At 30.3% G+C, this 14,788-nt stretch overlaps 2 protein-coding genes across 2 annotated transcripts; both read right to left on the bottom strand.

Annotated features, from left to right (window-relative positions):
• Window positions 1-4,088: 4,088 nt before the first annotated feature.
• On the bottom strand, window positions 4,089-4,610 carry LOC139427299 (uncharacterized). Its single transcript, XM_087162366.1, has one exon. The coding sequence runs from the start codon at window positions 4,608-4,610 to the stop codon at window positions 4,089-4,091; it is 522 nt and encodes a 173-aa protein (XP_087018492.1).
• Window positions 4,611-4,637: 27 nt separating this feature from the next.
• Window positions 4,638-9,236, bottom strand: LOC147812592 (uncharacterized). The gene is made up of 2 exons (XM_087162365.1): window positions 8,390-9,236; window positions 4,638-7,471 (listed from the first exon to the last, which is right to left on the bottom strand). Exons 1-2 carry the CDS (start codon window positions 9,234-9,236, stop codon window positions 4,638-4,640), a joined length of 3,681 nt encoding a protein of 1,226 aa, XP_087018491.1.
• Window positions 9,237-14,788: the final 5,552 nt, after the last annotated feature.

Below are 14,788 nucleotides of genomic sequence, written 5' to 3'. Positions count from 1 at the left end.
TCAAGGTAAAAAAGAAATTCTATTATTTTTTTTAATAATATGTATCCACATTAGTGTTCAATAGATTGGTGATAATAACTGAGGAACTGTTGTTTATATTTTAATTCGATACGTTTGAACATTTATTTCATGATTTTGTAGATTGAATATAAAGATTTCGGAAAAACACTTTATATTTTAACTGTCTAAAAAACAGACGTCGAAATATATTTTGGTGGTATCCTTTTAATATCTATATTTTATTTATTATTATAAGCAGTAATTTTTAAATGTTTTTTTAATAACTATTATATTCTGAAGTGGTTGACTTTTTTATGTAATTTAAATACCAAGCAATATTAAGTATTATAAAAAAATACAGCAAATGAAATAAAATAGTTTTTAATAATATTTGTAAACAGTAGAGTTTATTAAAAAAAAAATATGTCTATTTCGTTAAAGAAAATAATATAAAAAGAGGGAAAATATTTAAAGAAAAAAAAGGAAATAATAGGTCTCAAACGTGAATCAATATCCGATCGTCTAGTCTAGGGGTGCACAACCTTTTTGAGTGAAGGGCCACTTGCACAGCAGGTTGGCTAACGAAGGGCCGCACATGTGTTTAGACATGTTAATGACAAATGTAATAATGTTTATTTAAACATTAGCGTTCCATTTTTTTTTATCAATAAACTTAGTAATATCAATAACTTAGTAGTGTTCCATTATTAGAATTCATTCAAAAATATAAAAAACTTATAATTTTTTTTTTTTTTTACAAAAAAAAATTTCTATTTTTATCATATGAACAATAGATTTATCAAAATAAATAAACATTGAAGAAAAGAAATATTTTTTTTTATCATATCATGCAATATGAAAACTCATTTTAGAATTAAATTCTAATAAATTAAAAATAAACTGCAAAGCCCACAGAATGAAAGTAGGAAAAAGTTTAGTTGTAATTAAGTAATATAAATTCAAATTAAATATTTTAATTGAAGAAAATTTATAGGTTTTAAACAAAAGCCTAAAATAAAAACAAAACTGTGATAGTTCAAAATGAAATTCAATGCTTATTTTGTGATGTACTTAATTATTTTATTTTATTAATTATTGGATTTTTTATATCGTAAAGATTTTCCCTTTTTTTTATCGAAAAAGATCACTTAAGCAACAAAAAATTGAAATCTGAACTACAAACAGTGAGCAGTTTAAAAATTCACGTTTTCTGCCATTTTATGAATTTCTCAAGTTGCAATAACATTGCATTTAAATTAGGGAGGGATGTAACGAGTATTTGGCCCTTCTGTGAAAGATTCAGTTGGTTGAATGATCAGTCAAATATTTGGCAGAATATTTTTTAGAAATGTATTTTTCTAAGTTTTTTTTATTTTTGAATTTTTATAGATATTACTTTTTTTTTAAAATTATAATCAGAAAGTCAATTTTGTCACTTTATCGATACTTTGAGAATTGAGAAGGATCCATTTTTTGCAGTTTTTTATTATAACCCAGCATTTTAACAGAACGTCTCATACTATTAATTTATTATCACTCTTTCCATGTTCTGTAATATAAATAACCAGTAACCTAGAAAAGTGTGATTTTCAGTATTAAATTTTGTTTCAGGAACTAAGAAAAATTTGTTTTTTCTATTTTTCTTTTTTTAGGCATTTTTATTATGACTCAGCATTTTTTTTAAACATAAAGTTACAAATAAAATTTATTTTATAGCAATATTTTTTCTTCTAAAATTATGGCAATGAAAAAAATTTAAATTGAGATTTTCGGCATAAGATTTTCACTTAAAAAATTAAGAACATTTTTTTCTATCTTTTTTATTTTCTTTAAATAAAAAGAAAAACTTTTTTTAGACGTTTTCATTATAACGCAGTAATTTTTAATAGCATTTCTGTTGACTTAATTCTTTTTTCTTGGCTTTTTCTGGTAATTGAAAAACTGAGATGCTCAGCTTTAAAAAAATTTTTCAAAAATTAAGGTTGATTTTTAGGTTCTCTGTTTCGCTTTTCGACATTTTCAAAAACGTTCTTGATTGGCCTTATTTTTTAGAGTTAATTAACGTTTTTCCAGGAAATATTATTCTGAGCATTGAAATTTTAGTTTCAGTATTGCAATACTGCTAAAAGATTTTGCTATTTGGCCCCAAGTGTACGGCGTTCAATAGATTTTTTCTTCTTCTTTTTTTTGCCGAATATTTGGTTTTTGATCAAATCACAATTCATCACCACATTCGACCAAATCATATTCGTAGCGGAAATAAAAACGAAGGAAAAATAACTAGGATTTACGATAAAACTGTACCGTAATACCGTATCAAAAAGTGATTATTTAATTGCGTGATTAACAATCACGTGTCGTAATAACATCATAGTTAAATAACGGGATCGTCAAAATCACGAGGAAAAGTATAGAAATAATTAGGAAAAAATATATTTATGCTGAACTCAGCACGAATAAAGCGCGTCAAATGCATGATTTAGAATTTGCATGGCATAACAGAATAATTTGAATTTTTTATAAGACGTGGGAACACATAGCATTAACTGCCGAGAAAAATTTTTGGAAAAAAAGAAAGAATTGCAAAAAAAAGATTAAAAATCACTTAGATTTAAGATGAAATCGTCACAAATAAAGTGCACAAAAAGTGATTATTTAAATTTGATATCTGAAACTCGCGTCGTAATAAAAATTCGAATTTTTAAAATCACGTAGAATAGCGGAAATAAATGTTTAAAAAATATCATTTATATTTACGATAAATTCCGCTTCAAGAAAGCGCGTTAAACGTACATTTACTAAAGAATCTGTTAAAATTGATTGTGTCCAAACGTGATGACTTAAAAGTGCGATTAAAAATTGCCATTTTTAAAAAAAAATTTTTTTATTGTGTTTAGAAGCTCTCGCGGGCCGCACTTCAGTAGTCGAAGACCCGCATTTGGCTCTCGGGCCGCAGGTTGTGCACCCCTAGTCTAGTCATTAAGTATGTTTATGTCTGCATTAAAAAGATATTTCGCTTAAATTAAAGAGCATGGTTGAAAACCTTACTTTTATTTTTTAATTAAAATATATGAAGTGATTATAAAAAAATTAGTAATGTAAATTTTTTTTTTATTTAACTGAAATTTTTTTATTTTGTAAGAAATATTTTGAGTTATTTTCTTAAAATTTAATTATGAAATTTTAGCAAAATTTCATTATAATTCTCGTGAAAACAAATAATGCGTATTACCATCAAAGTTCATATTTTAAATGGCGTAATCTTCTTTTTCAGTGGTAAATATCTCTTTTCAATTTATCCCTATTAATCTTTTTTTTTTCAACAAGAATTAATTAATAAATTTAATTAAAACTTAAAATATTGGTTACAAAATAGAAGAAATTCAGTAAACATTAAAAAAATGTTCATTCAACATTAAAAAAATTAGATTTCTAAGTTACACATAAGTTTTCTCAAGAAATTCAAAAATAAAAAAACAGCCAATTGTTTTTTGTTTTTAATATTTGAATTTTATATAAAAAAAATTACATTAAAAAATAATAAATATATATTGAATAAAACAAACAAAATAGTTATCCACCGTTTTAGATCAGAAATCTAGAAATATAAGTAAAATTTAGCAGGCGATCATTGTTTCGTGACTTTAAAAGAGTAAAAAAGTTTTATAATTTTATAAGTGTTGATTAACTTACTTATTGTTGTCTAAAGGATGCCCATCGAGGTTCTTAATTAATTAGGCAGATCGTAATTAACAATATTTTATTAACATAAACAACAACAATAGTAAAAGACAGAGCGCCGCATTAAAGCGACCGTATTAATTAGATCGTACATATCTTCTGAAGACGTGGGTGGAAGCGTTACGTAATTCTTTGCGCATGCGCGCGTCTTATATATTCTTTAATTTCTTTTAATTCTCCACATACACTCCCACCTTTTGAGTTTAATTAACCTTAATCACACTCAAAAATTAAATCTTACTAAACACTTATAAATGAAATGTACTTAAACTTATAAAATGACACACAAATATGACATACATGTAACTTTAACAGAAAACATATACATATAAAAATTCACAAAACATTTAACTTTTGACTTCTAATCTATAAAGTCTCTGGACAGGTCTCATAAACTCAGAATTCTCTGTCTTTACGAGAGCAAGCCTTGTTTTGCCATCACGACCTGGAATTAATTTCAATACTCTAGCTAAATTCCAAAAAGCGCGTTTTTTATTAGCATCTTCTACTAATACAATTTCACCGACCACTAAAGGATTATCCTTGAAATCTCTTATAGTTTGTTGACGTAACTGACCTAAATATTCAGTCCTAAACCTATTTCTTAAAGACTCTCTTACTCTTTGGAGATGTTTAGCTCTCTTACTTAAACCTTCCTTATCTGCCTTATCGATATCTGTAACACCTGAAGAAGGTATTTCGTGCAGAAACATTTCTGGAGTCAAAGGGGAAACGGTGTCCACGTCTTCCGATACGTAGGTGAGGGGTCTCGTATTAATTATTCTTTCACAATCACACAAAATTGTGACCAATTCCTCATAATTTAAGGAAGAGCGTCCTAATATCTTACGTAAAATTCGCTTCACCATTTGTATTAACCGCTCCCACCAACCACCCTACCAGGCGGCGGAAGGAGGGTTAAACCTCCACCGTATCTCATGCTCTGCAGCTTTTGAAGCTAACTTGTCCCATTCTATCGAATGAAGAATCTTTTGCGCACCAACAAAATTTGTTCCGTTATCGGAATATATTACCGACGGTCTTCCTCTGCGCGCAATAAAACGTCTTAAGGACTGAAAAAAGGCTTCCGTAGTTAATAGAGTTACTAACTCCAAATGTATAGCCCGGTACACAGCGCACGTGTAAAGTACTATATAAGACTTTTTCCCATCCTTAAGATATAGTGGTCCGGCTAAATCGACACCTACAATTTCGAAAACAGATGCATCATTAACTCTAACTTTAGGCAAAATTCCAGGCGTGACATTACACTTTGTAGTATTAAATCTTAAACATTTTACACACTGTCTTATACAATTTCGTATAGTTTTACGACTTTTCAAAATCCAAAACTTTTCTCTTAAATGAGACATTATCATAGTAGTACCAGCATGTAAAAGTTCATTATGACAATTAATAATTAACAATTTGACAACTGGGTGATCACTAGGTAATATAACTGGATAAATGAAATTAGATTTATCTTCACGAAAAACTAAATTAGTTTTAGCTCTGATAATACCATCATTATCAAAAAATGGCCTTAATTGTCTCAACTTATTATCATTGATACCTGTAAAACTGTCCTTTTGTATCAAAAGAATGAGACTTTTCTCTGCTCTATCCAATTCATTTACATTCAAAAACTTAGAACAGTTCTTACCTAAATTTCTACAATTATTATAAAATCTAAAAATCCAAGCTATCATATTTACAATTTTCTTATATGAAGAAAAATATTTATAATACCAATTATCATAAACATTATCATTTTTACTTAAATTTACAATGACAGATTTACGCAGTTCAGAGTTGACTAAATTCTCATCTGGGGCCTCAAAGGATTTTGGCCAATTTTGCTCGTTTTCATACAACCAGTTAGGCCCCTCCCACCAACGACGTTCAATAAGCTGCTCAGCTGAACAACCTCGCGAAGCAAGATCGGCAGGATTAAAAGATCCGGGAATGTGGCGCCACATGGTGTGAGAAGTCAAAGAACGAATTTCTTTTACACGATTTTGAACAAAAATACCCCAGTTGAGTTCCCGTTTTATCCAACTCAAAACTGTCGTTGAATCTGTCCAACAATAGATATCAATATTGTTAAGATTCAAATCTTTAATTATATTTGCTAACAATCTAGATCCAATACAACATGCAAGAAGCTCTAGCCTTGGTATTGTCAATGGTTTTAGAGGTGCAACTCTACTCTTAGCTTGCACTAAATTAACTTTAACAAAAGGTTCATTGGTACTTTTAACTCTTACAAACACACAAGTTCCATAGGCTAGCTTACTTGCGTCACAAAACACATGTAGACTCATCAAGGTATTTGACAAATCGAGACAAATCCATCTTGGAATCTTAATGTTCTGTAGCAAAGGTAATTGGATAAACCAAGATTTAAATTTCTTAATCAAATTATCAGGTAGTTTGTCATCCCATTTGATTTTTGAACTCCAACTTTCTTGTAAAATTAACTTAGGTAATAACATTACCGGTGCCGTAAAACCGACTGTATCAAATACCTGATGAGCCACAGCTAACACTTTTCTTTTCGTAATTAATTCGTCAGAATTATCTGCTCGTTCAATCTTACATGACAAAGTGTCTTTCTCCGTGTCCCAAATAAGTCCCAAAATTGGTACATTTTTTGTAATAGATGATTCTTTAACACATAAATCAGGTAAATTTGTCTGCCAATCTCTTAAATTAAAATGACCCTGAGACATTATACATTGTGATTCTAAAATAAAATTTTGAGCTTCAGTTTCTGTACTTAGACTAGTTACACAATTATCTACATAAAATGATTGTTTAAGAATATCTGCAGTACTATTTAAATTTTCAGAAACTCGATTTAAATGGTAACGTAATGTAGCGGCAAGTAAAAAGGGACTTGAGGTAATTCCGAAGACTACCCTTCTGTGCCGATACATTTTAAGTTCGTCCGAATTGTCTTCACTGTACCACAAAAATCGCAAAAAATCTCTTTCTTTTTCCCGTATTGATATCTGTAAAAATGCTTTCTCAATGTCCGCAGATATACCCACAAAATTCTTACGAAATCGATTAAGAATAGACGGGATCATTTCTATTAAGTTTGGTCCAGTAGCCAAACATTCATTTAAAGATGGTTTTCCGGCCGACTTGGCTGATGCATTAAAAACCGGCCTTATTTTCGTACTAGAATTTTCCTTAACCACTGCTCTATGAGGCAAATAATGAACATTATCTACCTTTACATCGTTGGCCACTTCAATAATCCCTAAAGATGACCAATCCTTAAATACGTTAGAATAAGCTTCAAAATTACCCGAATTAATTAATTTCTTTTTCGTATTCAAAATCGACTTAAGTGCAATATTTTTATTATCAGGCAAAAGCGAGCTGTCTAAAACCCATGGTAAAGATATTTCATACCTCCCCTCCAAATTGACTCGAATCGTATTCTCGAAATGATTTAATGTTTCTTCCTCCAACTGAGTTTTTGTTTTGTCTATCTCTGGATCCGTAATTCCCAATGCGTCTAATTTCCATAAATCAGAAATGTTTCTATCCTTCACGAGAAGTGAAGATACGTAACAAGAAGCCTCGCTCTCCCCCTTTGGCATATTGCCAACATTTAACTTCCCAATTAAAGTATACCCTAGCCTAGTATGAATCGCACAGGGTCCTGCACTCAAGTTTTTTATTCTACCCGTAAATAATTTTCCGGCAATATCTGCCCCTATCAACAACTTAATTCCTTTATCAAAATTACAAAATTCTTTGTCCAAATCACTTATTTTAATATTTAGTTTTCGTAACTCTTTAACCCAGGGGCCATATGGGATCTGTTTAATATCAGAACAGATTTGTTTTTGACTTAAAGCTTCAAAACTGCATCTATAACTCCTATCAATGCTACTTAATTCTACATTATATACATTGTGCATACTTTCTTCAGTTTCGACCCCACCAAAAAGTAATTGCTTAATTTCTACTTGTTTTATAGGCATATAACTCATACATTGTGCAACATCTTCAGAAATATAACTTCTCATACTACCAGTATCTATAATTCCACGAATTAACATTTCCTTTTCACCATTATGCACTCTTACAATTAAAGTTTGAAGCAATACGTCTGAGAGTTGAATTTGATTATTTAACGTACTTATGTTGTTTTCATGGTTTTCTTCATTCGAAACATTATCGATCTTATTTTTCGGATTATCAGGACAAAAAATAGAAAAATGTCTATTATTACAAATTAAACATCTAACATACTTTGCTTTGCAAGTATTAGCTCTATGACCCTTTTTTAAACAGACGAAACAAACGTTCTTTTTCTTAATTATTTCTTTTTTGGTTTCCAAGGTCATAGATGCTAATTCTCTGCAACTCTCAGATGTATGTGCTTTATCACAAAATATACAAATATTCGTATCAAATTTCTTAAACTTATTTATACATTCATTTTCATTCTTATTAGAGTTAAACAACTCACATGAAGAAGCAATATATTTTGTTTCATACTTATTAATACACTTTTTACTATTAACATTTTTATCTGTAGAAAATGATTCCTTACTTAATTTTAATCTATATTCAGATTCAACTTCATTTCGTAAAAATTCTATTAACAAATCTAAATCAGTCTTACCTGACGTATCGGTCGCACAATTTTTTTGCCTTTCAAATACCTGTAATAAATCCGTGGGAATAGCTGATTCTACCAAAGGAAATAAGAAATCTGCATATTTATCTTTCGTTAATCCCAGTGATTCAAGAGCTCTTAGTTGTGTTTGTAGTTTATCATATAATGTAGCTAAATCAACTTTAGATTTATCACTTAACACAAGTTTTAATAAGTCCCGTATGTAGACTTGCGTGAGAACACTTTCATTTCCAAATCGTGTTTTTAAGTGTTCAACAGCTTTCGTGTAATTTTCTTTTGTTGCTGGAAAACTCTCGATGATTAATCTTGCTTTGGATCCCGCAACAGTGCTTTGTAATAAATACTGGAACTTTTCCCGCTCCTGAATTCTTTCATCATCGTGTATTTTGCTGAATAAAGTCCAGAAATTAAGCCACTGCCTTGGATCACCCGTAAATTTCGGTAGTTCGATGTCAGGTAACTTATACGCCGTAGATGGAGACTTATTTGGTGTAGATGTATCATCACGAATCGGCGTCGTAGTTTCGGTTTTGGTAGTCGCCGATATTAGCTTTCCGGCTTTCACTTTTATGGCAGAAAATTTGTCGTAGTATTCCTCGGAAGCTTCATACTCATTGTTGTACTCCTGCTCCGTGCATTTTGCGGCTTGCATATTTCGTAGGTGTAAGTTTTGAGTATCTCGTAGCTGCTTACATTTTTCCATTAAAGTATCCAAACTTATTTCTATTTCGATGATATCCGGTGTCTCAGTTCGTATTAATCCATCTAACTTATTTAAGGCTTTCGTAAAACTTGTCCGTGAAGCCGTTCGTAATTGTTTTGAAGCATCCATGCTTACGTAATTATAGTTTCTTTACTGCGTAGTTGATGTTTTCTTTTTACGATCCGCTTTGCATCAATTCGATACACGTCCAGACAGGGATGCCACTATGTTGATTAACTTACTTATTGTTGTCTAAAGGATGCCCATCGAGGTTCTTAATTAATTAGGCAGATCGTAATTAACAATATTTTATTAACATAAACAACAACAATAGTAAAAGACAGAGCGCCGCATTAAAGCGACCGTATTAATTAGATCGTACATATCTTCTGAAGACGTGGGTGGAAGCGTTACGTAATTCTTTGCGCATGCGCGCGTCTTATATATTCTTTAATTTCTTTTAATTCTCCACAATAAGTAAATGAATTAAACTTTATATGGCAGCTAATTTTTACCCTATTCGAGGTTTTCAACCATTATCTTTACTTTAAGCTTAATTTCGTTTAAATGCACATTTTACAATGAACAAAAACACTCCGTAATCTAATGACCGGTTTTTCGTGTCGTACGATTTATGGTTCAAGGAGGTCACTTCCAAGGATGGACTGAACTACTGGGACCTGCCCCGTATTTGGAAACCTTTACGCGCTGGTATCCTTTTGGCTGATTTCATGTCTTCGGATCATCCTCCGGGATGATTCCCAGACCGTCGCCAATAGCCCATTGTGCAGCTCTAGTGCGACGTAAATTAACAACAACACCCTAGATTATTAGCACAGGTGTTTCTAAAATCGATACTGACGCGAATATGAAATGTTGTTGTAGTTGAGGATGATCCAAAGACATGCCATCACAATTTTGATCCTCTGCAGAGGGGATGTCACCCCCGCTTCGGTAGCCCGACGACCTGCACGCGAAATCGAGCACTTTACGGTAGAACAGTTTAACGAGGACCAATACAGCACACCCTCGGTCCCTACGCAGGCTGTTCCAAGTGGTCACCCACCCGCGCACTGACCATAGCCAGTGATGCTTGACTTCGGCGAATATGATATGAGAAGGGTTAGGAATATTCTTTTCGGCCTACTTTTTTAGTACACTATTGTCTATTTCAGTTATAGACATTGTTCTCGTTTGGTTTCAAATTATAATTAAATACTGCTTTTGAGGGGGTCATTTGGTGGACACTTTAATGATTTTTTATATTTTTGTGGTTCACAAGAGAACTTTGGTTTTAATTTTGCGTCATTGCATATGTGTCAAAGTTTCTAAAAATATATACATATGCTGAAGAATATTTATTAAACAGTTCTAAAAAAATTTTATTTTGTCCGCTCCACCCTAGAGTATTAGCACAGGTGTCGCTAAAGTCGATACAGACGCGAATATGATATGAGAAGTTTTAGGAGTATTCTTTTCGGCTTACTTCTTAAGTACACTATTGTCTATTTAAGTTATAGATATTGTTCTCGTTTGCTTTCGAATTAATATTAAATACTACTATTGAGGGGATCATTTGGTGGACACTTTAAGGATTTTTTTATATTTTTTTGGCTTGTAAGAGAGTTTTGGTATGTATTAAATTTAGGTTACTGCACATATGTCAAAATTTAAAAAAATATATTCATATCATGAAAAATATGTATTAAACATCGCTAACAAAAATCGATAGTGACGCAAATATGATATGAGAAGTGTTAGGAATATTCTTTTCGAGTACACTATTGTCAATTTCAATTATAGACAATATTCTGCTTTGCTTTCTAATTAATATTAAATACTGCATGTGAGGGGGTCATCTAACACTTTAATGATTTTTTTTATATTTTTTGGGATCACAGGGGATTTTTCGGACTCAGTTATATCGCAGTCCTGGACATTTGTCTAGTCCAGTAATGAATATGTTTTCGACGTGTATACATAAACTCAAAACAAATAAAATCAGTAGAATTACTGTTTTCTTTGAAAAGAAAACTAAACGTTATTAGGGTTAGGAAACATATTAATTTTATTATCGAATTTAGTTAATTTATTTTGACTTGAAAAGCTAGCTTTTCAAGTCAAGCTGAATGAGAAATACTAAAGGTAATTTTTTTATAAATCCTTTTCATAATTAATTATTGTTATTATATTACTTGAATATATCTTTAAAAAAGATCTCTTTTGCATTAGCATTTTACTTTTATTGATTTCATAAAGACGACCAAAATATAAAATAGATTAGATTTAAATATAATTAAAAATTCCAAAACAATTACTGATTAAGAAAAGTAACTGTTAACCGCAGTACTCTAGAGCTCAGTGGAACCATTGTTCTTAATTATTTCCATCTGCAATTTCCTCATCAATTAAGTCTCCTGATTTCTCAGGTTCTAACTGAGCTTCAAATGAGTTTCTATTGCTTCTTTTATGCGTCTCCTAGAGATGGTAATAAGCAAATGAAACAAATAAAACACTATTTTCTTTTATACTCATTCAGTAACAACTCAGAAATAACATAAGAATAATTGGAAAACCCTTTTTTAATGTTCATTTCATCATTGCCAAGCAAATATTGTCCAGTTTATCAGAGAGTATTTATTTTTCAATAAATAAATACTGAGTATAAATGAGTTTTATGAGCCGCCTGCTAATTCATTCCTAACATTCATAGTCAGAAGAAAATGAACCTCAGCACAACTATAACTCTATTTCTATACGAACATCATTATTTATCTTGAGTCACAATCATATATGGCAACGTTACTTTTAACAGTAACGCGTAAAAGTGCAAGCATTTTTAAAAAAAGTAACGAGTAAAAAGTTCTTATTTTAAAAAGTAACGAGTAAAAAGTACAAGTACTAAGCAAAAAAAGTAACGATTTAAAAGTACATTTCTAGGAAATTCAAAGTAACCTAAAATTTTATTGAATAACATTCTTATGTTCTTTAATGTTTTTGCAAAATTGTTATTTATTTAATTATTTTTAATGGACATTATTAGTTATGGGCATTAATTTATTTTTAAATTCGGAAGAATATTATAATATAATCGTACAATGTAATTTTAAAATCAAATATAATTTTAATATCAAACTTTTTATGGATTTGCACGAAAAAGAAATTTTATCAATTGATTTTAATTTTTAGTTCATTATTTTTATTTATTAAAATTACCATTGATTTAAAATTGTTTCACTCTACAGAAACGCATTTAAAAAGCACAAACATAAACAAAACAAATATGGGATTTCAGATAGCTTTGTGATCTTTGAGCTAGTAAAAAATAATTGAATGCGCAGTATAAGTTGAAACAGAACAGTTTCAACTTATACTGCGCATTTCAATTATTTTCAATTACAGTTTTATTTGTAACAATGGCTGATGCTGAAGTCATGCGAGAATCATTTTCCAAACATTTCTGCCTAACGGAATAATTAAAATTTGTAAACGAATTTTAGTATCAGCTGCTAAATTAATACCTTCGAGTTTTCAAGAGTTAAAATAGTAATTATAATAGTTTTCAATAGCACAAATAGTTCTGAAGTTCTTAGAGATTTGACTGGGCGTTGTATTTAGTAAACAATGTATTGAGATAAAAATGTATTATTAGTGAGTTCAAAAAAATAACGTAATAACAAAATCCAACGTAAACGTAATAACAAAAATTGAAAAACGTAATAATAAAATCCAAAATTTTTTATTTAAAATGTATTAAATAAAAGCTTAAAACTCGAAAATGAATGAAAATAACTTGCTAATTAATATTTTTATTCATTTCGCAAAATAATTGCATTTTGAAAGTGGTGTCACTGAGTCTGCTACGAGAATTTCTCAGAACGTGCTTATAGCCACGCTGAATAAGCGCTCCACGGGAGCACTAGAAGGTACTGCAGTATTATATTTCACATATAATTTTTTTACGATTGGATATCGATTCAAAATTGATATGCTTTCCGTTTCGACATTTGAGCTCATGTATGCCATAAATTCTTCTGTCGCTGGTGATTGGCATGATGTTTTCAGCTTTAGAAAATTTAAAATCCCTGGTTTTTTTTTCTGTTACGTAATTAGTTATAATAGCAGGGTGCTCAGCTAGGACAATTCTTTCCAATTTAACACCCCAGAAAATGTAAAACTTTTTTTTTTTCAGAAAGCTTACCGAAGAGTTTTAGAAAAAAGTAACGATTTCATTCGACATTTCCGTTACAAATAGTTGTATTTTTTCCCTAAAAAGTAACAAAAGTACAAGTAAAAGTACCAAATTTAAAAAGTAGCGAAGTACAAGTAAAAGTACATACTTTTTACTTGTACCGGCGGTACAAGTAACGAAAGTAAAAGTACTGCCATATATGGTCACAATACCAATTGAATGAAATGTAGAGGACATAATTCTTAAAACGCCAATGTTCTAAAAATAGAACGTTTGGTTTTGAATAAATATTTCGTTTTTAAAATAAATTTTTTTATTTGATGTTTGTTAGAGGGTTATAATATCCATTTAAAAGCTATTGCAGTCAAATTATAAAAATTGGATTTTTGGTAAATTATGTTACAAGCAAGAGAAAATTTACAAATTTCTGAATGTTATAAAAAATCAAATAATTATTTGTATTGAACGAAACTAAATGCAAAAAAAATTAAAAAACCTTATAATGTAATTTAAATGTAGGAGAATTAATATTTTTACTAAAGAAATAAGCCCCAGAAACTAAAGTTCTACGTTATTACTAGATTAAAAAACTTCACACACCACCCAATCATCTAGTTCCATTTTTAAGGTTTTATCCTTTAATGTTCATGGTAGGAATGCCAAGAAATTTTGACCCTAGGCAGACAACGTGGACAGTAGACATGAACCCCTCTCTTCAAACTTCCACACCACAACCACCGAGAGGACGTTTAGCCATAATAGACATAATGTGCACCTTACTGCGTAAACATGCCGGTTGGCAGGATGAAATTCACTACTTCCAGCTCTTCAACCAGTGGTGTGAGTGACGCCATAACCAACTGCGCTCTTTATAAAAGTTCATTTGCTTCAAAAAAGAAATTTTTTTTATTTTTAGAATCAAGTTATATCATTGTGAATTTAATTACTCATTTAATTTAAACTCTAAGTACATGTTAAATTTTCGGAATCAAATTTTGTGATTTCTACAATTATTATTAATTAAAATAAAAAGGTGTTCGATGGAAAATGCAAATGTTTGGATTCTTCAAATCTAATTTTTCATCCATATTCTCAGAAAATCAGATGTTCAGAACGCATGCTAAAATCAGGGAATAAAAACTAAAAATCATGACAAATAAGAACAAAATATTTTTCACCCAGAAAGTTAGGAATATCAGAACAATTACAAAATCTGATCCTAGATTGGAACTGATCAGTTTTTAAAATCACATTTAAGAAATGAATCAAGAATTGTGAAACTACAAAACTCCACTCTGCAAGATTTGTCACTGCACTTGCTAAAAATAATAAATAAATGCATTCCAGATAATGTAAAACTGTTAACTAAGTATCTTTCTTATAAAATGACTGTATTCACAAAAAAGGTTGAAACAAGTTTAGTTCTATACTGTACTGTAAGTAATATGTACTTTAAGTTCCTATGCGCCTGAACCATTTATATAGTAGA

This window comes from Parasteatoda tepidariorum, chromosome 4 (assembly GCF_982258835.1).
Source record: "Parasteatoda tepidariorum strain Cologne lab strain chromosome 4, Ptep-v5.0, whole genome shotgun sequence".
NCBI lineage: Eukaryota > Metazoa > Arthropoda > Arachnida > Araneae > Theridiidae > Parasteatoda > Parasteatoda tepidariorum.
Note: the sequence above shows the minus strand (reverse complement) of the source record. Positions and strands in the feature narration are given on the sequence as shown.